Genomic DNA, 26,655 nt, shown 5'->3' on the forward strand with positions numbered 1-26,655 from the left:
GTGGGTTTTCACTTTATTATTCTAATTTATATATGTCTATATCTTATTCATATTATTTTGTGTGAATATAAGATTGCATAAAAAATAAAACATCTGAATAATTACAAACTGGATTGTCTCCTAATTAAATAAGGAATAATTTACCTGAATTCTTAATATTCTCTCATTATCTTTTTATGATTTTGTTGCTTTCAGTCTTTGTTTACTCTTAAATGCAATACTGCCTACAGCCCAAGAGGAAGTAGAATGGAAAAGATTTGCTTACTTTCTCATATCCTCTTCATTTATTTGTTGGAAATTAATTTAAACCAAAATAATATATTCACCTGTGCTTCCTCCTCCTCAATGAGTGGTTCAGTCATTGTATAGAGAGAGGAGGATCCGAAGAGCAAGCCAGAGGACTTTGACTAGCATTGGGTTCAGCAGCTTCAGGTCTTTAGAGTATGATTTTAATATTTCACTGGAATTGAATTTTAGAATATGACAAACTAGTATATAACAGACTCCAAGGCCAAAACAATTTTAACAGATCATTGATATACTTTGTTGCCACAGATAATAAAAATTAATAGTGCTTTTTAATGCTTTTTTTTTTTTCCATTAGGCATTTGGGAAGCAGAATATTTCTGAGATGCAGTTGTTTGTTTTCTAATATGGATGACTTATATCAAGAGGCTATCATAAATGTGCACTTTCATTCCTTGTGTAGGTAAAATCATCTCTATTGATACTAGTTCCCTGAGAGCTGCTGGCAGAACTGGCTGGGAAGATTTAGTAAGGAAGTGCATTTATGCTTTTTTCCAACCTCAAGGCAGAGAGCCATCTTATGCCAGACAACTATTCCAAGAAGGTACAGTTTTTCTCTCTCAATTATTTTCACTACCCTTGGTCTTTGTTAATATTAAATAATTTGTATGGAACTTATGGCTCGATAAGTATTTTCTCCAAATTATAGTTTTTGCAATAATCAGTTTTAGGAAAGGAAGAAATGGGTAAGCAAAGTAATTCATGAGTGGATCCTGAATTTTGGGATGCACATTTTAAAGAACAGGATATCATGTGATGGTCACTCATTCATTCATTCATTCATTCAGCAGACATGTATCAAGTTTCTCACATACATAGAACATATATGTAAGATGCCAGGGATACGTGATGATTAAGAAGCAGTGTTTTGCCTACAAGGAGCTCAAAACTTAGTGGGAGGATATATGACAGTTTTAAAAATCAGTTTGATATGGGCAATAATAGAGGTATAACCAAAAGAAGAGAAAAATTACTTTTGACTTGAAGAATCAGGGATGGCTTCAGAGAGAAAGTGATATTTTTGCCTTGCTTTTGAAGATCATTCCCAGCAGAACAGACATATCAGAGGGCTTCTAGATAATATAGAGATATATATTGAGTATGTTTACTTCATGACCGTTTTAGTACCTGCATTTACTGACTCATCAAAGTTTCAAATTAAAAATGTCATATGAAATTATTAATTAGTAATTGAAGAGCTGTGGGAATATAAAACAAGTATATTCTCTATCCTTAATGAACTTAATAATATTATAGAAAGACAAGGGAAATTATCTTAGAATTAAGGCCAGAAAGTTCATAAAGATTCAGAGATAAGGGATTTTGATACACTTTAAAAATATTGCCATGTAATTATGGTGGCCTAATACTCCCTTGCAGCGTAATTTATGCTCCAATCTCTAAGCAAATAGTTTCTTTGGAAAGAGATTGTTTGTATGGCTGTTCCTGAAAAATAATTTTTGAATATTTTTATTATTCTATCATTCTTGTTTTAATATTTTCTCATAATATTAGGTTTCCTAAGCTTACAGATGATTTTCCATCCGTTGCATTTTAGGTCAACTGCTTCCTAATGATATGAAGGAAATAGCTTGCCGTTTTTTTTTTTTTCAGGAACCCATCTATATGAATCTCACTAGTTTGATTACTTCTGGAACAGCTTCCTACAGACTAATGGTTCTCCAGTGGGCCTCTTGTGACTGGTAGCATCCCCAAAGATAGTATTTCAGCGAATAGGACCAAGAATCTGTAGTTTTAAAAGTTCCTCAAGGAATTCTAAAGTATAGTCACCTTTGAAAACCATTACAGCAAGCAACTAATGCCACCCGCTGGTTGCAAAGTTTGTGACTTCCTCAGCCAAGAGTGGCATTTGACTTTTGCATAGATTTGAGACTCAGGGCACTCTCTCCACTCACTGCCTAAAGTGCTGAAGTATATGACACTCTCTGATTTTTGCCTTAACTTCATAAGTTGGGCCTTCCAAGACTTTACTTAAAAGATTTTTATTTTTATTTGCCTATAATTTACATACATTTCTTTCCACCAAGGCAAGGCAGGTCTAGATTTCGTCTCATTGTCCAAATGACTAGGCTCCCCATAGATGTGACTGAACAATGAATTAAAGTTATGTTTCTAAACCATTACAATTCTCTATCAAACAGATTAATTAAAGTATAATAAGTTACTATTCTATCATTAACATATAAACTAAAACAATTTAGAGTAAAATGTAAAGAAATATAATTCAAAACCTCTTCTCCATTAGTCATTTCTTACTGTCTTCCTATTTTTTTTTATTTAGAAAAAAAATTCCTAAATAGAAATAACTAACTTGTATTTTTCTCGGTATTATTAAGTTGTCTAGCGTTCACATGACTCTGATTCTAGTGTTTTGAAGAGTCTGGACAGCTTACCAAACAGCATTCATGGGTTGAGCACATCCTTTCTGAATTAAAATCTCAGGTGAGGGGACCAGATATTTTAACCAGCTCCAAAGGTAATGCTTAAGTATACATGTACCTAGGAGATACTGAGTGTTCAGTTCCAGACTACCACATTAAAGCAGGTATCACAATAAAGCAAGTCCTAATCCTTTTATTGGTGGAGAGTCCTGCCTACAATTTTTAAAAAACCCAGTATCTGTGAGGCACTATAAAGCGAAGCATATTTAAATGAGATACACTTGTACATCAGGTTGGGGAACCACTGGTCTATCAAGAATGGACAGAGGTGTAAATTTGCATTTGCAGTTTCCTTGCTGCCTGTTTACTTAGGGCCAGTGTGGAAAGAGTGAAACAAATTATGTCACTGTATTCTTGATTTTGTGTAAAACTTTTAAAAAGCTTACAGTGTTTTAATATTTAGACAAGAACAATTTGCCCTCTTTTTGTCCTCGTTTCTCCTGCCCATTAACTCTGAAGGCAGTGGCTGGTATAAAAATCCTAATGTGCATTAAAGATTTCATTTAGTTCTTATTTGGTTTTTTAGCTGCTTTTGAAAGAGAAAGCTCGTGGACTGCTTTTCAAGGGTGTTTACCATTTTATTTTCCAGAGTCAAATTTGAAAACACATTTCAGCCAAAGAATACCTGGAAGCATTCAGCATAAACTAGATCATAGCAATGGTTCTCCATTAAGTTTGGGGGGAAACGGATATCAGGATCAGCTGAGGAAAATTTTAAACTAGAAGAAGATTCCCACATTCTGTTCAATTCAGGACCTTTCCCATAAAGAAAGGTTTGGTTAAATGTGTCCCAAAGTTCAACAGGGGCAAATGTTAAACCAGATTTCTAGACTCCACTCACACTGCTGAATCAGAATCTATACTCTAAGATGTTTTCTTACAGAGAAGTTGGAAAAATGTAAACCTAATTTTCACAAGATATTAATAGCTAACCCTAGGAAGTGATGTTTCCTGCTGAATTAAGTTTGGGAAATGTTTCGGTCTCTCATTTTGGGGGATTCATAAGACATATTTAAGGTATTTAAATTTCTGGGAAGTTCTTCAATAAAAGTACCTATATGACTTTGTTACCGAGGCTTATTTTTCCTCAGAATACTTCTTCCTGTAGCACATCTGTCAGCACTTAGGGAGAGTAGTAGTCCTGGGAAATGTTGGGCTAGATAGCCAAGGAAAGTTTCATGAAAGTTCTGTTTATCTATTATCAGTGATGTCATGGATCATTTCTTGTCTTTGAAACATGTCCAGGATATATCGTTATTTTGAAAAATAGGCTAAGAAAGCACATCATGTATAGTATGATCTCACTCTTCTGTATTTATTTATCCAATTCTAGAAGGTTCACAAAATGTTAACAGTGGTTATCTTTGAGGGATGGGATTACAAATGACTACTTACTCTTTGTTCATTTCTCTATTACCTTAACTTTATAATCACAAAATAAAAAAAAAAAATCACAGAACAGTTGGAAGCAGTTTATAGTATCAAGAAGTTTGGAAGCATTGCTGTAAAATATAAATACCCATATAAATGATTAACCAGAATGTTCTTTGAGACTCGCGAATTCCATGGTGCATATAACAGACTTAACTGAAAATCTTTTTATTTCAAATTTTATTGGAACTATTTAAAATATGAGTATTTTTCTTTTTTAGAAATATTGATATACTGAATAGAGTTTAGTCATTGATGATTGAAAATCTTACAGCATCTAGGGGTAATTTTTTCCCTTATCTTAATAATAGCTTTTTTTTTAATTGCATTTTTTTCTGAATATATCTAGGGAAATATCAAAGAGAAAAATCTCTACAAGATTGACCTGTAGTACCTTGCCACACATTTTATACCTGCCCATTTAGTTTAACATCACTAAGTCATGCTCGTTGAGGTTATCTCAGCACCAAATTGGGTGGAGTAAAAAACCCAAATAGCTCTACTCCTACAGCTGCTGTGACCAGAGAAAATGGTTTCCTTTGCTTCATAGCTCTGTTGAGGCCTATTCTGGGGTAAAACAAAAACAAAAACAAAAAAACAAGAACAGTTGCCATTTTAACATTCTGTGAAAAGATTCTGGAGTGTCGGTTATACTACATCAATAATATTCCTCCCCACTAAGTGTTCCAGAAATTTTATAAGTGGACACAGGAGTCAGCAATCAAATTCTAGTTTTATGCCTGGCAAACTAGATCAGAAGACAAAGCCAGGACCTGTGATCAAAATGAGATGCCAGATAGTTTTGTCCAGGCCTAAAACTTGAAACCTACTTATGGGGAAAATTTGGTGTGCAAATCAAATGTTTATCCAACCAGCTCTGTAAAGAATCGTGTCTCCCTTACTCATATCTTAATTCAGAATATTAGTGATTGTTACATAGGGTTGAAGCTGTTGGTATAAACGGTGTCTGGGATAGCTGAATGTGTATATGGTTCGGGACATATGTCTTTGGAACTTGCTTGTTTGTTGTTCGTTTTCTCTTTGTTTTTATTCAGGAAATATTCATTTAGTACCTGCTATGTCGTAGGCTCCAAGCTTGCTATTATCTCACAACATTATTGGCTTCATTTTTGTGATGATGTGTGAAGGCTAATTTGTAATATTAAGCCCTAAACTTAAAAATGACAGAGTTTAAGCATAAATCTGATTCCTATACTCATATTCTTTTCATTGACCCATGCTACCTTCCTGGTGATATGTCCATCTGAACAATTGAGCACCAGAAAAATTTAGTTAACTGGATAGTCTTAATTAGATTCTAATTAACATTTTGCTATATTTACTATTGCCATTTTTTCATTTCAAAGAATGTGTGAATTATGTGTTAAGTCATGTTCCACACATCATCCAAAATAAATAATCTAACTTCAAAACTTAAAGTGTAATCATTTCCTTGTGTTAATAGAGTTTCTCCAATTTTGGAATTTTTACTAGTTAAGATATGATCCCACAAGTTAAGGCAACATAATTACCAAAGGACTATTGATGTTTCTGTAATCTACATTAAATATCTTAATGTTCTCATGCTAGCCTGAGTTTCTAATTCTTTCTCACTTTATAGGACTTGTCAGTAAATCAAGAAATTTGTCTCCAATGATTTCCATTACAAAAATAAGTCTAGATTCCTACAAGAGCAAAAATATAAATTGAGATATAAGCATTTGAGAACATAGCTAAGATTTAAAATCTGCCATTTAAGGAAAAGTTACAGTAGTTGATCACAAGTCAGTGTTAACCTGTATAGATGAGGTTTAAGTTGAGGATCAATCAGCAAGTATTTACTATGTGATTTTATACACAAAGCATTGTTCAGGATTCAATAGAGAGTGGATAACAAGAGTGGGACATAGTACTAGCCTTTATGTTGATTCTAGCTGAAGAATAAGTATAAAAAGTTATCTACCTCCTATTCCAAGAGTTATAGAAGGAATGTTAGGAAGTAATGAAAAATAAGATAGAAAATGCAAGATGAAGTCAGGTTATATATAGCCACTAGCCATGTGCTATTATGGAGGACCTAAAATGTGTGACTCAGGGACTAAATTTTAAATTTTATTTAATTTTAAATTTGAATAGCCACATGTGACTGATGGCTGCTGTGTTGGGCAGTGCAGTTGAGTGGTGAAAAGCCAGCGAGTGTTTTCCAGCAGAATTACAAGATCCTAAGGAACAATTAGCAGTGATGAAGAAATAGAAAAAATGACATAAGCAAAATAACATGAAATATATTGTGTCTTATCCAGCCCTTTATATGTCTTTAGCTTTATCATTATCCCAAGTTAATTACGTATCTTAAAATGCCACCTTTTTTGTTGTAGTTATGTTTTCCAAAATATGTTGTTAAAAAGATATTAACAATTGGGAATTGTTAATATTTTTTAAGGTGTTGGTATAGCAACATTTACTTATATCCTTACACAAAAATGGTCAGTTTCCATTAAAGACTTTTTTCATCATTGATTATTTCATTAGGCACTAAATTTTATGTGTTATTTTTGTTAAATATGGCAGCGATTTGGCTGAATTTGCCAGATGGGTATGGACTTCAGTTGGTTCAACATAGGTCTTAACACTTTCAATTAAATTTATATCCTGGTTTTGGTACTTAGACAAATTTATGTATAGCATAGGTTTTCAACAGATTATACCTTCTTCAATTTATATAATATACCCAAGACAATAAAACAGAACATGTCTTCTTTTTACTTAAATATGTGGCTTCAAAAATTATTTATTAATTGGTCATTTTAAGTCTTTTTAACATATCTTTAAAATGTAATCGAAACTGTTTCTGAAATGTCTTTGAAAAATAGGACTAATATTACAGGCTAAATTATATTTATGGTAGTAATTCTTGTTTCAGTGAATATGATTTTTAACCTTGGTATGGCTTAATCTATCTGTTAAATCTTCCTTAAATAGAATTCTATTGTATTACTAAAAGAGCAATGATATTTTCTTACTTAGTAGACTGTTAAAGCCTTTACATATTTAATAAATACCAGTATGGTTAGAATTATCTGCTGTTAATAAAGCTTTAAGACAAAGTAAATTATATCCTCTATGTAATGATTTGACTGCCTTAACCTAGTTTTTGTTCCTTGTCCTAATTGGCTTTATCTTAATTTGCTTACTAAACTAAATTCAAGCATCAAAAATAATACATATATATGAATATACTAATTTGTTGAACAGAACCTTAGTGATTCACATTCCTGGGTAAAAAAATAAATTTGAATTTAGTTTAGAGACTGTACACTAATCAAAACTTGGAGGGTGAATTTTATGGTTTATGAATTGTATCTCAATAAAGCTGTTATTAAAAATTTGGCCAGCACAAGAAAAAAACTTTGTTAGACCTACTGAAAATGAGGTTACTTCCTAGTGTTTTTAATGAACACTTAATAATTATAGGGAAAGATTAAGGTTGATTGTTCTGGTTTGCGGTTACTATATCATCATAACTTATGCAAGGAGGCACTCATTCAAGTAAGACTAACGTAAAACTTGTCATCAGGTGGTCTATTTCAACCAGATCCACTTTCCCCCTCAGATGTATACTTCGTCTGACCTGTTCTTTGAGTCTGAGCAGGCAGCAGTTGGGCGGGCATTTAAGATGAGGTTCTAGGTAGAAGGTAAGGCTTGGTAACCTCCTCTGCCCACAGTACGAGTGTCAGAATTTTAACTAGGTTTCTCTTTTGTTTGAAACAGTGATGACTCGTGGCACTGCCTCCAGCCCATCCTATAGGTTCATATTGAATGATGGGACAATGCTTAGCGCCCACACCAAGTGTAAACTTTGCTGCCCTCAAAGTGCAGACATGCAGCCTTTCATCATGGGAATTCATATCATCGACAGGTACTACTTATTTGGAGAGCATCATATGAAATAAGTCAGTCCAAATGTCTCTTCTTTGAGAAAAATTTTTATACTCTTGATGACTAGAAAACAAATTCTAAATCAGGCATTAAACTAGTTTGATGTATCCATACTGAGTTTTATAGTTTTGTTGCCGACAGTAGCTCTGTTGTTCAAAAAGGGAGACAGGAAAGATGAGGCTGAAAATATGTCTTAAGGGTAAAACCAAAAAGCTGGCTACAAGTTTCCAACTTTCCATATGTGAACTCTCATGTATGGTCTTATAAAATATTTCGAAGTTTGTTCATATTATTATTTTTATTTTTAAATGTTGATTTTTCATTAGGGCAAACTTGATGGCTCCTGAGTTTAGGTTGACAGTTTCTCAAACGACATATCATCAAACTATCAACTTGAGATTTTTGCCTATCATTGCCTCTAATTTGTTCTCTCTGAATACGTTTTACACTGATGTATATGGTATATTCATGGAACCATTTTCTTATCCTATGAATTATTCAAAATCCTACATTTACAACTATTTAAAATTTAGCATTAAACAAAAACAAAGACATTTCCCCTCACTTCATCTTTTCCTCATGTGATATATTTGCTTATTGGAACATGGTAATACCAGTCACAAATCTGTTGTCATAATTATGGATTTGAGTGAAGAACTTGATGAAAATCTGAATTCAGTATTCTGCTTTTTTCTAATTTTAGTTTAATTTATGCTTGTGAGTGGAATTAGCACAGTTCTTTTTTTTCATATTGTGATTTCTCTTTCAAAACATCTGCTATGTCTGCATATCACCCTTTTTAATTTTTACATCAGTGACACAGTATTTTCCTTACCCAGTCTTCCTCTTGGGAGTTGAAATACTTAAAAGTTGTAACATGGGAGTCATGAGTAAATGCTTTGTAAACAGAGATGTGGGGCGTTTGTCTTTTAACCAAAAGTATTATTGTAATGTTAATTATTTGTGTTAAATATTGAAAAGCTTAAAAGTATATATATTAGATTTTATTCTCCAAGGCCAAGAAAGATTTCTTTCCCATATAACTGAAACCATTATGAAATTTACAGAACTATAAGCACTATTTCCTATTAAGTGGTGCTAATAGTTCACATTACTAACAGTCCACTGTTGTTTCTTAATTTAAAGTGATAGAGAAGACCTTGATAGCTTGAAATATTAATGAAGTGAATGGTCTTGTTTTATAATATGCATCATAAAAATATTTTAATGGAAACCAGTAAAGATGTTTGAATAATAATGTATTTTCTCCCCTAGGGAACACAGTGGTCTTTCTCCTCAAGATGACACTAATTCTGGAATGTCAGTTCCCCGAGTAAACCCCTCCGTCAATCCTAGTATCTCTCCAGCTCATGGCGTGGCCCGTTCATCCACATTGCCACCATCCAACAGCAACGTAGTATCCACCAGAGTAAATCGCCAACAGAGCTCAGACCTTCATAGCAGCAGTCATAGTAACTCTAGCAACAGCCAAGGGAGTTTTGGATGCTCACCTGGAAACCAGATTGTAGCCAGTGTTGCCTTAAACCAGGGACAGGCCAGTTCCCAGAGCACTAATCCCTCTTTAAACCTCAATAATTCTCCTATGGAAGGTACAGGAATATCCCTTGCACAGTTCATGTCTCCAAGGAGACAAGTTAGTTCTGGTTTGGCAACAAGGCCCAGGATGCCAAGCAATTCGTTTCCTCCAACGTTAAGCTCCCCTGTTGGCATGACAAGCACTGCCTGTAATAATAGTAACCGATCTTATTCAAACATCCCAGTAACACCTTTGCAGAGTATGAATGAAGCACCCAATAACTCCGTTGGCTTCTCTGCCAGTTCCCCAGTCCTCAGACAGATAAGCTCACAAAATTCACCTAGCAGATTAAATATACAACCAGCAAAAGCTGAGTCCAAAGATAACAAAGAGATTGCATCCATTTTAAATGAAATGATTCAGTCTGACAACAACTCTAGTGATGGCAAACCTCTGGATTCTGGGCTTCTGCATAACAATGACAGACTCTCAGATGGAGACAATAAATACGCTCAAACCAGTCACAAACTAGTGCAGCTTTTGACAACAACTGCCGAGCAGCAGTTACGGCATGCTGATATAGACACGAGTTGCAAAGAGGTACTGTCTTGTGCAGGCACTTCCAGCTCTGCGTCTGCTAACTCTTCAGGCGGCTCTTGCCCCTCCTCTCACAGCTCACTGACAGAACGGCATAAAATTCTACACCGGCTCCTCCAGGAGGGTAGCCCCTCAGATCTCACCACCTTGTCTGTGGAGCCTGATAAAAAGGACAGTGCATCCGCTTCTGTGTCAGTGACTGGACAGGCACAGGGGAACTCCAGTGTAAAACTAGAACTGGATGCTTCAAAGAAAAAAGAATCAAAAGACCATCAGCTCCTACGCTACCTTTTAGACAAAGATGAGAAAGATTTACGATCAACGCCCAATCTGAGCCTCGATGATGTTAAGGTGAAAGTGGAAAAGAAAGAACAAATGGATCCTTGTAACACAAACCCAACCCCAATGACCAAACCTGCCCCCGAGGAAATTAAACTGGAGTCCCAGAACCAGGTGGGTAATCCGCACTTCACAGGATGACATTCCTAGTTCTTTTTTCCTTTTCATTTATTGAATTCTAGCCATAGACCAGATTTGGATTCAGGCTGTGTTTTTTTTCCTTATCCATTGGGAATATATTAAAAGGTTAATATCAGTGGTTGAAAAATCACAAGATGCCCTTAAGAGTTCTTCTCGGAACTTTGGAGGGCTACAATATTAACACAACATTCTAAGAAAGTAGATATTTCTTTCTCTAACATTGGAGTTCACATCTTTGGAGATTTTTAAAAATACCCTTCCTTCTCCCTCCCCCCAATCCCACCTACTGAATACGACTGTCTGAGAATAGAACCCAGAAATCTATACTTTAAAGAAGTTCCTCAGAGAACTCTGATAGGTAGCTAAGTTTGGGAACCTCTGTTGTAAACAACAGGGAGAGAAATGTGAGAAAGTGGATGAAGCTGCCTAGACTGTCTCGCTTTGTTACTCAATTTCCTTTAAAACATTTTCTAAGGCAATTTGTCTTCTCATCAGCTTTTAAGCATACTCAGCCCCCATCAGAATAGGGTCTTGAGTGTTCTGGGGAGTAGAGTATGTAAAACACCCTGAAACAGAAGCACATATAAACAGATCTTTGCATAAATTGTTATGGATTAGCATCCTCTGTGCTTAAGCTGGGTGGAGGTGAGGTGGAAATTAACAGGCAGCTTCATTTATTGAATAATTGCTGTAGACTCTGAAGTGATTAAGAAAAACAAAATATGGCCCCTCCCATCTAGGAGCTTACAAATTATTTAGACGCAATATAGACACCCATGAAATAGCTGAAAAAGTACTTCCAAAGCAGTTGATCAATAAGATTGTCCAGATTAGTATTCATAGGTCCTTCAGTCTCTTGAACCAGCTTTGTTTTCAGCCCTCATCTCACAAAAATCTCTCTCTTCTCTTGGGCATACTGTACTCTAGATATGTGGAAGTCCTTGCCATTCCTGGGATAAGCCATGTCTCTTCTAAGCAACTGCTGCCCTGTTCTTTCCAAGTCTGCTGAACTTGCTCTCATCTTCCCAAACCAATTCAGACATCTCTTTAAACCTTCCCCAGTAGCCAAGTTAGATGTTTCCTTCTGTGCTCTCTGTGCTCTGGATTGTCTCTGTGGACTATTTGCAATAACATGATTTTGGTTATTTCTTTATGTGTATGCTCTTTAAGGATAAGGCTCTCTCTCACGTTTCTTGGTACAACTAAACTAATATCGTGTTTTTAAGCTAAATAATAGCTTTAAATAATAACCATATTAAAACTCTCCCTCTGTAAAATTTAAAGTAACAGTTTTATAAAATAAAGCCATGTGTATAGTCCTGGTACATCTATTTTGATGCACATAGAAACTCATTTTTGCTGAGTTTATATCTAGAAGTAGAATTGCGGGATCATAAGATGTGTGTATGTTCATCTTTAGTAGATAATGCCAGTTTTTTTAGTGTGCAAGAATTCCTTCTGGTTGTTCCATGTTCCTACTAATTCTTGATATTGTCACTCTTAAATTTTAGCCATTCTGTAGTCGTATCTCATAATTTTAATTAGCATTCCCTGATAAATGTTGATTGGTCATTTGGGTATCTTTTGCGAATTGCTTTTCCCCAATATGTCGTCTTTTTCCTAATGACTTGTGAGAGTTCTTTCCATGTTTTAGGTGAGTCCTTTATTCGTTATATGTTTGCAGATATCTTTTCTGTGCCGTGGCTTGCCTTTTTCTTTTCTTACTGGTGCTTTTTCATGAAGTGAAGTCCTTCATTTTAATGCAGTCCAGTTTGCCAGTTTTTTTCCTTTATGGTTAGTACTTTTTGCACATATGAAACCAAAGACATGTTAAATAATGTTCATAGTAGTTTTATTTGCATTAGCCTAAAACTGGAAACACCTGTAACTCCGTCACAGTAGAGTGGATAAATAGGTTGTAACACATTCATACAATGGGGTACTATTCAGCAGTGAAAACAAATGAACTACTGCAATGTAGGACATTTCTGAATTCCAAAAATGTAATGTTAAGCAAAAGAAGCCAGACATTTAAAAAATACATACATATCATTCTATTTATATAATCTAGAAATATAAATATTAGTTGAATTAAATAATGAAATAGAAACAGACATTTTATGTTGATAAATTATCTCAAAGTAATCATAGTAGAATAACATTGTGAAATAAAGGCCAGTTTTATCCTATGCATAAACTCAGGCAGATGTAGGGACTCCTTGGCTATCATAGAAGACTATTTATCAAAAAGTTCCTCAAATTTTTTTAAATTATAGAAAAGCCATATTAATATAAATTTATTTTTTATTACATTATGAAGTAAGTCATTTTTTAAAATTTTGAAAAACATAACAGAAAAATCACCATTGATACTATCATAACACAGTACTCTTGACACTTCTTTCTGGACCAGTCTTCTTCCAACGCATAAATTTTATACCAAGATATATTAGGTAAATAATATGTATACATTATCTTATATCATTCAGTATATTAATATTATAAGCATCTAAAATTTTTTCCAGTAGAATAGTTAAGTCATGTAATTTCTAATTATTTCTTCATTCTTTCATAGTTGCACTTAATTCATGGAGTTTAAAGGAGCAACTTTTTTCTACATTGCTTTAGGTGAAAGTGTAGAACATACTTCTTCTAACTTTGGTTTCCCTGTTTAGTTTACAGCTGACCTTGACCAGTTCGATCAGTTACTACCAACGCTGGAGAAGGCAGCCCAGTTGCCAGGCTTATGTGAGACAGAGAGGATGGATGGTGCGGTCACCAGTGTCACCGTCAAATCCGAGATCCTGCCACCTTCTCTTCAGCCCACCACTGCCAGACCCACTTCCAGGCTGAATAGTACGTGTTGGGGACAGAACCTCATTTTAAATGTTTAATGATAATGCCGATCAGTGCTTTGTCTGTCACCGTTATTGCACAGACTGTTGGTCTGTTAAGAACGAAATACCATTTCATAAATAAATTACATACAGTTACCTTTATACATAGGCACTTCATTCAACTCATATATTTTATATTTTAACATCTGCCTTTTTGTAAAGTTAAGATACACAGTTGGTGTTAAGAGGAGCAATTTTGTGTTCTTAACCAAAACACCCCATAGTAGGACTTTCAGAAATATAATATTGGGTCAGATTATGTTTTCCAAAGTGTCTTCCGTAAACACTAGTCCTAAGAGCAGCAGTAAAAGGATTTTGTGCTAAAATACACTGGGCAAATGCTACATGGCATATACATCATTCCTCATTAAAGTTCCACAGTATGTATTAAAGGTTTTAAGAAGTCCTATGCTAATAAGCCAGTTTAGATTTCTTTCACTCAGCATTTACCAGCATTTGAGTATGGAATTCCTTTTCTCAAGTAATACATGTTACCCCACAGAATGAGTTTTCCGTGGAGCACTGTTTAGGAGACAGCTGTTGAAATAATTCACCAGTGCTCTAGCCATGTTAGCATTCTTCTAATTAAGAGACATTTTGATGGTATAATATTTGAAATTTCATGAGGGTAGGACTCTCAATTTTTTTTCACCTATGAAATTTTGAAGTTGAAAAAAACAGTGGTGATAATTCCATTGTGTGACCGGGAAGGTAAAAGAAACTAACCAACTCACTTCAAAATTTGCCTGGGTTCCTGACCTAAGTCTTGTCCTTCTTCTGATGAGATCAGATGTGGGACTTATTTATTTCAGTCTTACTGTAGCTTTTAGCTGTCGTGACAAATTCATGAAAGTTTGCCAAGATTTTCATGTGGCTGGAAAGAGAATCTTAAATCATCTCTGACATTTTTGGGAGTAATTTTTCAACTGACCAGAACACTAGATAAAAGCAGGACCCTGGTTCAAGTCTCACATTGTCCATTTTATTAAGTGTTATTTGTTAAACGAGTTTTCTGAGCCCTATTCTCTTTATCTGCAACATGAGCATTAGATAAGATGAATCTGAAAGTCTCTTCTAGTTGAAGCTGCGGGTTTCCAGGCTCCTGCATATCAGGCACACTTGGGGAAACAGTAAGATGCGAGGCCGAAAGGGGATAAAATGAAAGTCTGCATATTGACTGGTTTGGTCCTGGTCCCCTTCCCCATCCACTGTGGGAGACCGGGAGAGTTTTCTGAGGAGACACTGAATGGCCAGAAAGATGTCTGGCTATGGATGTGTAAGGGGAGGTCCCTAACAAAGGTCACCCTGCCATCTAATCATCCAACAGTAGAGGGTACGAGAAGAAGTAGTGAAGATTGACAGCAAAGGAACTTAAGGAACTATTAGAGGTGATAGAAATATTCTGTTTTCTTAATTGAGGTGGAAGGTTATGGGTTTATACCTTTGTCAAAATTTATTGAACTGCACACTTAAAATGGGCATATATTATTGTATGTAAACTATACATTAATAAAATTTACTTTAGAAATATCTGAGGTTAGAATGATTTCTAACCTATAACTAGGCATCCAAAGTTCCGGTAGTTATAAAGGTGGAATAAAGACATTCTCAGGTATAAAAGGGCTTAAATAGTTGATGATATACTCATCTTTTCTAGTGAAAGTCCTAGAGGATGTACCTTCAGCAAACAGGGAGAGAAAAATAATGAGGTCCAAGGGAAACAGGATCTGAAAGGAAGTCCAGGAATGATAGCTGGTCCTCAGGATTAGGGAGCAACCAATGCAGGCTAGAACAGGGGCCCGAGTCCTCTGGAAAGGAGGCCCCTGGAGAATAAATAGGTTGCTCTTTTTGAGTTTATAAGAAGTGTTACTGATTGATAGGTTTATGTAAAAAATGTTGAAGCATCTGAAAAACTCCTCCTAGAAAAGCGGGCTAGTAGAAAAAACAAGAATTTTTAACTCCAGAAAAAAGAAAAAACATGGTAAATAAAGGTTTGAACACAGTACACAGTGTGACTTAGCAGTAACATTTGCATAGTCATAAGAATCTGAATATTAATTTTGTAAAAAGCTGTGATCTCTGTTAGGGAATTGGGGACATAGGAAGTAATAAGAGAGGTAAGTGTGATGTCTATACGCTCATTTAATATATGACAAAGGCAAGAATATACAATGGGGTAAAGACAGTCTCTTCAATAAATGGTGTTGAGAAAATAGAACAGATATACGCAAAAAATAGAAGTGGAACATCTTCTTATACCATATACAAGAATACACTCAAAATGGATTAAAGACTTAAATCTAAGACCCGAAACCATAAAACTTCTAGAAGAAAACATAGGCAGTAATATCTCTGATATTGCTACTAATAATTTCTTTTTGGATATATCTCCTCGGGGAAGAGAAACAAAAGAAAAAATAAATGGGACTACATCAAACTAAAGTTTTTGCACAGCAAAGAAAACTGTCAACAAAATAAAGACAACCTACTAAATAGAAGATATTCGCTCATGATACATCTGATAAGGTGATAATATCCAGAATGTATAAAGAACTCATACAACTCAACAACAAAAAATCCTAAACAATCCAATTAAAAATGAGCAGAAGACCTGAATAGATATTTCTCCAAAGAGGAAACACAGATGGCCAATAGACATATGAAAAGATGCTCAATCAAGGTCACTAATCATCAGAGTAATGCAAATAAGATAGTGCCTTATGTCCATCAGAATGGCTATCATCAATAAATCTAAGAACCAGTGTTAGCAAGGATGTGGAGAAAAGGGAACCGTCATACACTGTTGGTAGGATTGCAAATTGGTACAGCAACTATGGAAAATTTTGGAGGTTCCTCAAAATTAAAAATGGATCTACCTTTTGACCCAGCAATTGCGGTTTTGAATATTTATCCAAAGAAAAACAAAACAATATTCGAAAAGATCTATGCATCCCTATGTTCGTGGCTGCACTATTTACAATAGCCAAGGTGTGGAAGCAACCTAAATACCCATCAACAGATGATTGGATAAAGTTATGATACATACACACATGCGTACACACACACATATATACAATGGAATATTACTCAGCCATAAAAAATGAAATCCTACCATTTGCAATGACATGGATGAACCTAGAGATTATACTAAGTGAAATAAATCAGACAGGTAAATACCATATGATTTCACCTATTTGTGGAATCTAAGCAACAAAAAGAACAAATTAATCAAAATAGACTCACAAATAATAAAGGACGTTCTGGCGACAGCCAGAGGGGATGGGGATTTGGGGACTGGGAGAAAAGGGTGAAGGTTTAAAGAAGTACTAATTAGTAGTTGATAGATGGACACGGGGATGGGGAGCACGGCGTAGGGAATGCAGTCACCGTTAATGTAATAGCTAGGTGTAGAGCCAGAGGGAAGAAAGAGTCATCATGGGATCGTTTCATAAACTGTATAAATGTCTAACCAACGTACCATGTGTGTACTTTAAATATATAATTAGATAAAATGCAAAAAAAAAAAAAAATAAGAGAGGTAGGTGTGAGAGAACTAAAACCTCACCTCTCACTATGGGAAGTCAGTAATCTAAAATTGAGATGTCAAGAAGCAGCAGCATATGCATATTTGGAGAAAACAGACAAATGTCAAAGAAAACAGCTACACAAGCTGAGAATGGTGTGTCTGTTTGGGAGGAACCAAAAGATCAGAAGGGGTGAGGCAAGAAACTACTTTTATTCATAATGAACCTTTCGGTTTTGACTTGTAAAATTATGTGCATATACATTAATTTGATAAAAATTAAAGTTAATAAAAATAGAAAGTATCTTCTAGCTCTACAAGTCTATGAAAGAGGAGTGTTTTTCCTTCACAGTCTGTCCTGAGGTAGATAGCTCTTTTTCCTCTCTTGAGATTTGATCCCCTAAATACAGCTCCGTGTACAAAAATATGTAAATAGGCCAGAATCTCTTACGCCTTGTGCTGAAGTGTTGGTCAAGGCCAAAAATATAGAGGGGAAGATAGTGAGGTGTATGAGGGGGAAGATGATAGAGGCAGATACCAGTCTACAATGTTCCAATATAGACCAAAAAAAAAGAAAAAGAAAAAAATTCTAGAGGCATAAGGAGGCTAAGGAAACAAGTTGGGCAGGAGACACGAAAAAAAAAATGAAGGTTTGGAGATGAAAAAGAAAGAGAAAAAGATGATAGGGCCAAAAATATGATAGCAGATAAAAGGGAAGAGAGGAAGAATAGCCACTAATTCTCTGCCACCTCTAGCCTCTGTGCTGTCCACCACCACCTTTGACCAGAACCAGAGTCCATTATTGAGTGGCCCGTTCCATGTCATAACCTTGCAGCCACCCAGAAAAATTAAGCATCTTTCTTTACTTTAGTCTTCAAACTTGAACTGAACTGTGGCAAGTGTAAATGTCTTGCATAGGACATTTTCATTATCATCATATTTTACCACTAGTTAGAACTTCTGGTTCTATCTGTCAGGGCACTTTTTTCTCCCATACTTTTCCTTGCCCTTTTGCACTGTATTCTGAGAGAATCTCTGGGTCAAATTTTCCAAATCAAAACTGTATCTTCATGTTTATTCAACTCTTCAGTCCATCTATTGAGTTCTTTTCATTGTAGCTATCACTAGAATTATTTCATAGAAGCCTATTTTTATGGATATGATAGACCTTTTAATCTACATGATGATAAATTCATTATACTTTATATTATATGTATTATATTCTGGGACTCACCCATTTTCTGTATTAATCCTGTTTTCTTTGAAGTTAGCGTCTTTGTTAAACTTGCTCTCTCTTTCTTGCTGTTGACTTCTCTTGAATATTTGGTGAATTGGGGCTATCTGTCCATATATAGTTGATCCTTGAACAACACCAGTTTGAACTGCTTGGGTCCACTTATACCTAGATTTTTTTCAATAAATGCTGTAAATGTATATTCTCTTCCTTAAAGTTTTCTTCGTAACATTTTCTTTTCTCTGGCTTATTTCATTATAAGAATACAGTAAATAATATATGTAACATACAAGATATGTGGTAATTGTTTCTATTATCATTAAGGCTTCCGGTCAACAGTAGTCTGTTAGTTGTTAAGTTATATACCAGTTTTCAACGGTGAAAGTGTTGTGGGGAGATTGGTGCACTCAACCCTGCATTGTTCAAGGCTCACCTGTATACCGAAAAAGACCTAAAATGAAAAATAGAGGCAGCTAAGTGTTTCTTTAGCTAAAGTGAGAAGCCCTTTTGCTCTGGCAGTGAATGTAGGTTGATTATAGAAGCCCTGTTTCTAAAAAAAGTTGTTGTGAGGGAGTAGAGGTTGGTGATGGGGAAATCCTTCGTGGCAGCCTAGCACCCACTTCGGGGGATTCCCTGGGCAGAATTCCCTCTTTGAGTCCTGTACTTACCACTTTAATCCTGTGGGCACATACCAGAGTCAGCTGCATTCGGAGCAGGGGCCTGGTGGCAGCTGTTTCGTTGTCCTTTAATTTATCCCTGTAATGGCCCATGGCCTGGTCCTTTCCTTTACCCACTCCAGTGACCACTGAGCTTAGAGTTATTCTGGCATTCTGGGAAACCTCCCCTTTTTGGAAAATCTCTTGGACCCGTTGCAAATTTTTTAAGTTTAGTTAAGTTTCACCGTCAGTTTGTTCTTGTCTGTTTTATCTTTCAGCAGTTCTGCATTGTTCTAGTCAGCTGCCATGATTCTTTTGCCTTTCTTCAGCCTTAGATTTATTTTTCCTGTTTTATATCTTTTGTTATTTCAGTGATTTCTGGAGAGAGAATAAAATATAAGTGATAAATCTTCCATATTGAACCAGAAAATTTCCTTTGTCCATTTACCTATGAGAAAACTAAGGTCTAGAGAATGAAAAGAGCACACAGACACATTCACACACACAGACAAAAACATGCCCAAAGTTATCCAGTTAGTGTATGCAGAACCAGGATTTAAATCATCCCGCCTGGTTTCTAGACATGCTGTTTATATGGACACACACACACACTGACGCAGTGTGACCAAGCAATTTAAATTCTGTTAGGGAGGTACTACAAAAGCAGCACATCTGATCCATATTGCTTTCTCAGCGAGAAGCCTAAGGGGAGGGTATTGTTATCAGAATGTGTACAATACGCCTTTTCGGCAGCACTGTCAAAACCTCCGCTAGGTCTTTTTCATTATCTTCCAACCCCTATCCTTGAAATGATGAATTTGACTTTTAATATTGTCTGAAGTTATTGGGAGCCAAATGTGTTGATCCAAAAAGAATAATAACTTTTTAATCAAAATCAAAATTAGATGTAACTATAAGGAGATGTATTTTTTAAGGACTCATACACTAGTTAAGACAGGACTAGAATTCCAAAAATATTTGAACATTGACAATATCACTCCTGAGGTAGTGGTTTTTTGTTTTGTAAAATATGCATTCTGAAATGATTGTTTTTAAAATCTTATTTGTAGTACATTAAAAACACTGAATAACTAAAAATGTTTTACATTAAACATTTTCAGTACTTAAAAAATCTATTTTAATATCCCTACTTTTGAGGTTATATTTAGTGCGTGTGCCTATTGATAGGCATCTTTTGCTATTACAAACCTGTAATAAATAATCTTATGTAGAGATAATTTACTACATATGAGTATATCTGCAATATAAGTTCTGAATAGAATTGATAGGTTTTGCCTAATTGCCAGTCTTAAATGTACCAGTTTGTGCTCTAACTGATAATGGTCCTCTTTCTGCACTTCCTTGTCAGTATGTTGAATTATGTGCTTTCTCATCTTTGGCAATCTGATGGTTTTACTTCTTTAAATATCTCAGTGTAGTTTTAATCAGTATTTCTCGTGAATTAAGTTGATCGCTTTTCAATGACTTTATGTGATCTATTCATATTTTCTGACCATTTATCTATTGGCTTATTTGGTTGTTATTGATTTATAGATTTTTTTTTTGTACATTAGAGAAATTAGTCCTTTGTCTACATCATATTTAAAAAAAAATAAAACACTCTAACTGCTGTGCATAGTTACTGCCGAATGTAACACAAACCCGTACTAGAAATCTTACCAACAGCTGAAGAAAATTAACTGTGAACATCAGAATCACTAGATACCGAATTAACTGTTAGAGGAGTATAATGTGCAAAATCCACTCCCATGGTTAGACAATGCTGTCTACTGTGTATGCAGAATTTTTTTAATATTATAAGGTTTTTTGCTGGGTTTAGTATGGTTAATGGAGATATAAAGTTTTCCTTTCACCATATTTTAGATGGAGAAAATATGATGTTGAGCCCTTTGCACAGATGATTAAAAAAAAAAAATCAATAGCTTTATCAGGGCTCCCTAAAGGTTTGCTTTCTACTCCTACTTCAGCTCCCTCCTTCCAGTAAATGGACTGATTAGTAGATGCATTGATTTCAAATGCCTCCTTTTAAAAATTACTGTGCCTGCCCCGAGTTACATGTATACATACTTATGTTTGTGATAGGGACACAAACATGACCAGAAATAGTTAGGTTTATTCCCTGGACAAAGAGAGATAACTTGCATGTTTCCAAAAACATTCCAACAAATCCTTGAATTTTTTTTATAGAAGTCTGTTTCTAAAGGAAATCCTAAAAGGTTGAAAAATTACTTTTAGAATAAAAACCAACTTATTTTAAGTATACAGCCTATGCAAACAAAACTTTTAATTGAATCAAAGTTTGATTTTCTTTTTTCTTTATTATTATTATTATTTTTTGTTTTGGGTTTTTTTTCCCCCTAGTCACCAAACTTAGCGCATAAATCTTATTTTATTTTGAAAATATTTGACCCAAATTTTTCTTAACAGTTTTTCTGTCAAGATTAGTAAAATGAGATACTGTGTCTTGTTACTGAGTCAAACTACCTTATAATACTCAGTATTAATGGTAGATTCTTTGACTCTTAAACATTATTATATATTTTGTCTAGATTTCTTAAAGGAAATAGGATTGAGGAATTAATATGTGGGGCAGGACAATAGGACAGCTTTAGATAATGTCCTTTGACCAACTTCCTGATTTAAATAATGTCAGGAATTAAGTGGTTACTTTCCCATCACCATTTATTGTTGTTTGTTTTTGTTTGTTTCATTTTTCAGAATCCTGCAGAATTTGATTTCTTTATTATTTATTTTAGAAAAGACAAAGCTAGAATTTTTTGCATTTAGAAGTGAATGTGTTTATATGGACTTCTGCATTTCATTCATACTTAAGTATAGAGTATATTTCACATGAAAGTGAGTATAACATGTTTTGTATAGTTATAATCAATATCCAGCATTAAATATATATTTTAGGCATCTTAAAATCTACTTATTCTCCATGAGAATGAGGAATTCTTCCTAATTATGTTTTCTCTTAAAATTCTATTTTTAGTTGTTTTTTAAAGTTATAATAACTGTGTGGTGACCAGACTTAATATGGTGAACACATTGTAAGGTATATACGTGTCAAATCACTATGTTTTCGGGTTGCCAAAACAAAATAACACAGATCAGGCAGTTTAAACAACAAATTTATGTCCTCATAGTTCGATAGGCTAGAAGTTAAGGTTAGGCTGGTGGCGGGTTTCGTTGTCTCTGAGGACTCTCGTTGGCTTAGGGATGGCTGCCTTCTAGCTGCGTCCTCATGGTCGTCCCTCTGCGTCGTTTGTGTCCGAATCTCTTACAAGAATAGCAGTCATAGAGCCCACCCTAATGGCCCTATTTTAACTTACTCATCTCTAAACACAGTCACATTCTGAGGTATTGGGGGTTAGGACTTCGACATATGAATCATATAACAATGATTAATATATGTTCATTTTAGAAATTCTAAGCTAGTATTAGAACCCTTAAAAGAAAATAAAAGTAATCCTTCATTTCAGTACCTAAAAATCTACCAAGGATATATAGCCTACCAGAATTTTTTTCCGTTAACATATATAAAATAGTTTTAAAAATAGAATTACCCTGAACATAATGGCTTGGGTTATGCTTTTTTCTTTTTCATTTAATAATACATTGTAAATATCTATACCGTAATTTATCAGTTTCTAAATTTCTAGAATTTAGGTTACATTTTTTTTTCTAGTATAAATAGTACAGAAATAATCAAAACTTTCCAAAAAAAATTCTCACACAAAAACTTTCTAAAATGCATATACTGTTTTTCTTTCATTACAAAACATAATTCAACCTCTTTTTTCATTTGTCATTATAAGTAGCAGTCATTAAACTGTTACTATACTGTTATGTTTCTATATTTTTATTTTTTTAATTTATTTATTTATTGGTGACATTGGTTAATGAAATCCAATAAGTTTCAGCTGTACACTTTAACAGTAAGGCATATATATACTGTTATATCCTTAGATGAACGACAGTAGAGCTTTGTCCAGTTCCTAAATGATCCTAGACTGCTATGCCATTTAGTTTCTGTTCTACCTTTTATACATGTCTTATCTTTTGCTTAAAGCTCTCATTTCATGATAATAACACTATTCCTACTTATTCTAATACTGTAGGCTGAAAAAACAATTAAGCAAAATTGTTATAATATCTTTAATTTGTGATAGTGTCTGGAGTGATTCTTCTATGGTATATCAATTTATGTACAAACTTTTTAATATCAGCTTTTCTTTGATTCACAGACCTTTTCTTACTTTGTCATTTACTTGTTATGTGGCCACATTGTAGATAGTTTAAGTTTCTGAATAAATGACCTTTGTATCATTGAAGTAATATTTTGTGATTGAAATCTCTACTATACTATATATTACTTCAGAAAAATATTGTCATTTTATCTTACACTGTGTTACTGACTTCTTACCTTTTCTTCATTACTCAGGATTACCTGAGCTGGAATTGGAAGCAATTGATAACCAATTTGGACAACCAGGAACAGGTGATCAGATTCCATGGGCAAATAATGCAGTGACAGCTGTAAATCAGAATAAACCAGAAGAGTGAGTAATACACTTGTATTTTATGAAGTATCAGATACCAACTTCTGCAACAAAGAATATTTTTTCCAAATGGGATTCCAATCTGCATTGGTATTTTGTGAGAGGTTAACAGAAGTGAACGATCATGGAAAAATAGGGATGGGGGAGAACATGGAGCTAGATTCATTTACTGCATGACCACAAGACTAGTATATATTGTAATTACCAAGAGGTTGATACAGTGTGCAGCTGTTGGTTTATTTTCCATTTCTTACTTCACTTTGATTGATTAATATAACATTTCTGGGACCTGTGGATGACTTGGTCTCAGTACAATTATGCTACTCTTGAGCTTTTAGTAATAGAATTATTTTGTCCAGTTTTACTCTTTGTTTGGAGCAGGAGGATATAAGGAGAGGAGGTACTTTCTATATCTACTCAGTGCCCCAACTTGATTAGAATTTAATTTCTAATCAGCACAGGGAGCTCTATTCCATAACAGAGTACACCTCATGCGTAACAACCAAAGGATGACTAGATAGTACTAGTGTGGTTTAAAGCCTTAACTGTGAACATATAAACTATGTTCCCATTTACCTTCCCCGAAGAAGAATCCTTATAATTATATTAGTAGTAGTATTACTATTATTTCTATATATTTCTGTTTTATGCATTATTTTATATCAGGTTGGATCTGCTATGTATTTCTACATATATGTAATCAACACTTTATTTTTTTGCTTAACACTGAGCATGTTTGTAAACGGTAATCATGTCATGTTATCAGTATGATTTGATCATCTTTGAAAGTTAGGTAATAAAATGGACACTATTTTGATTATGGTTCAATTATAAATAATTCAAGGCATCCATAGAATAAATAGAATAAATCCTAATGCAGGCTAAGTGATTTTTTTCTGAGATTTTAGTTAATTTTTTTTTTTTTTTTTTACTTTTGTTAAAAATTCTTTTCCCTTTCCTAACCATTTGGTTAATTTTTTAGGCTATTTCTGTAAGCTTAACATAAAGAATATGTAAATAAAGTTGACTGACAAAAGAATGAAAAATATGTTCATAAGTCTCTGCATATTAAGTGTATCAGAGAATTTTCTAGAACTAGACTTGCATATGTATAGTGTGTGTGTGTGTGTGTGTGTGTGTGTGAGTGTATTTTCATTCTTAAGATAGAATAATCATTTGCTATACAGTGTTAAACTTTATCTTTTGATTCTACAGCCAGTGTATTAGTTCACAATTAGATGAGCTTCTCTGTCCACCAACAACAGTAGAAGGAAGAAATGATGAGAAGGCTCTTCTTGAACAGCTGGTTTCCTTCCTCAGTGGCAAGGATGAAACTGAATTGGCTGAATTGGACAGAGCTCTGGGAATTGACAAACTTGTTCAGGTATTTATTAAATTTGGCATCATCTAAATGATTCACCCCCCAAAAGCTAGAAAATTATTTTTAAGCAAGATTTTTAAATATTGTTCTTTGTTTTAGCTTTTTTATAATTTAATAAAGTTAATAAAACATGTAATAGTTAATAATGCAATTTTTAAACAGAAAATATCATAATAATAATAATTAGAAAGGCTGAGATTAGAAAATCTTAGCCTTTCACTGTGTAACAGAATCTTAGAACCCCTCCTTAGAATAGAATCCAAATTTATATCATTACTTCTTCTTTTAGAACTTATTTATTCTTTATTTATAGTAGCCTTCACCCTATATTTTGCATGATATTTCAACTTCCAGGTTAGTATTTTTCAGGTTGTGGGGTTGAAAAATCAGTTTAGTATGTCATGACCAGCATTTTTTAAATGGAATAAATAGTGTAAAATACAAAGTATCAGAAGGTAATACCCTTAAAAAGGGCAAGTTATGTTTCATGAAACTCTTCTTTTAGTCACACTCACACAGAGCAGGTCACAAATTAAATTATATTTTTTACAATGAGTAATAGTCAAAAAGTTTGAAAGTCGTAACTCTGTGGCATTCTGTTAGGTCAGCTATAAATTTGTTTTCAGATATTAAACATGAATTCTGTATTTGAGATAGAAAAATCCCTGATCAACCCCTCCTTTAGAAATCTACTTCTGTGGTAACCTATTAAATATAAAATTTGTTGATTCTTAAGCGTTGCAGTAAAGTTCTTTTTAAACCTTTTTGCTACATTTCATTGATTTAAGGCCTTTATTTTAATTGTGTTTTCATTTCTTTACTGAGATTTTAAAACAGCTCAGTTAATCTGTCACTCCATTTCAGAAGTGCCTTTCAGAGGTGATTCCTTTGGGTGGTAAACTTCCGGAGAGCTTCATGGATTCAGCGTGAATGAATATGTTTTGATAACACTGTCTAGAGATAACATGCCCGTAGATCTAGAATTATATAGAAAAGTATGTTATTTACTGGCAGAAATTTATTTGTAAAATGTTTGGCTTATTTTCTAACAGGGAGGTGGATTAGATGTACTATCAGAGAGATTTCCACCACAACAAGCAACGCCACCTTTGATGATGGAAGAAAGACCCAACCTGTATTCCCAGCCTTATTCTTCTCCTTCACCTACTGCCAATCTCACTAGCCCTTTCCAAGGCATGGTCAGGCAAAAACCTTCACTGGGGACTATGCCTGTTCAAGTAACACCTCCCCGAGGTGCTTTTTCACCTGGCATGGGCATGCAGCCTAGGCAAACCCTAAACAGACCTCCAGCTGCACCCAACCAACTTCGACTTCAACTTCAGCAGCGATTACAAGGACAGCAGCAGGTGAGTATTCTTGTTTAGTATGTGATAGTTTTTAAATATTGCTACAATAAAGGTGACAAGTCTATTCCCAGACCTTTGTAAAAGACTCAAAACACCATCCTTGGTCTGCTAGGATAAGAAAAGAGGACACACACATTCAATTAAAAACTGCTGGCTTATAACAAAGTAGTTTGAGACCTGCTTTTTGAAAGCAACTTAGTTTTATTTTTTGAGATAAAAAAATATTTAAAATGAACATTATACAATTATTAAATGAATA

General features: G+C 34.4%; 1 protein-coding gene across 9 annotated transcripts in view; it reads left to right on the forward strand.

Annotated features, from left to right (window-relative positions):
* The window catches only part of NCOA1 (nuclear receptor coactivator 1), a 189,106-nt gene that overhangs the window by 130,891 nt on the left and 31,560 nt on the right, over positions 1-26,655 (forward strand). For all 9 annotated transcript variants that reach the window (XM_036223966.1, XM_016121706.2, XM_036223965.1 and 6 more), the window contains 7 exons: positions 710-850; positions 7,971-8,118; positions 9,414-10,725; positions 13,428-13,608; positions 23,531-23,648; positions 24,864-25,032; positions 26,082-26,396. In XM_036223966.1, coding sequence (XP_036079859.1) covers positions 710-850; positions 7,971-8,118; positions 9,414-10,725; positions 13,428-13,608; positions 23,531-23,648; positions 24,864-25,032; positions 26,082-26,396 — 2,384 coding nt within the window. The remainder of the gene's footprint in view (positions 1-709; positions 851-7,970; positions 8,119-9,413; positions 10,726-13,427; positions 13,609-23,530; positions 23,649-24,863; positions 25,033-26,081; positions 26,397-26,655) is intronic.

The sequence above is a fragment of the Rousettus aegyptiacus genome, unplaced genomic scaffold, assembly GCF_014176215.1.
Source record: "Rousettus aegyptiacus isolate mRouAeg1 unplaced genomic scaffold, mRouAeg1.p scaffold_m13_p_7, whole genome shotgun sequence".
Taxonomy (NCBI): domain Eukaryota; kingdom Metazoa; phylum Chordata; class Mammalia; order Chiroptera; family Pteropodidae; genus Rousettus; species Rousettus aegyptiacus.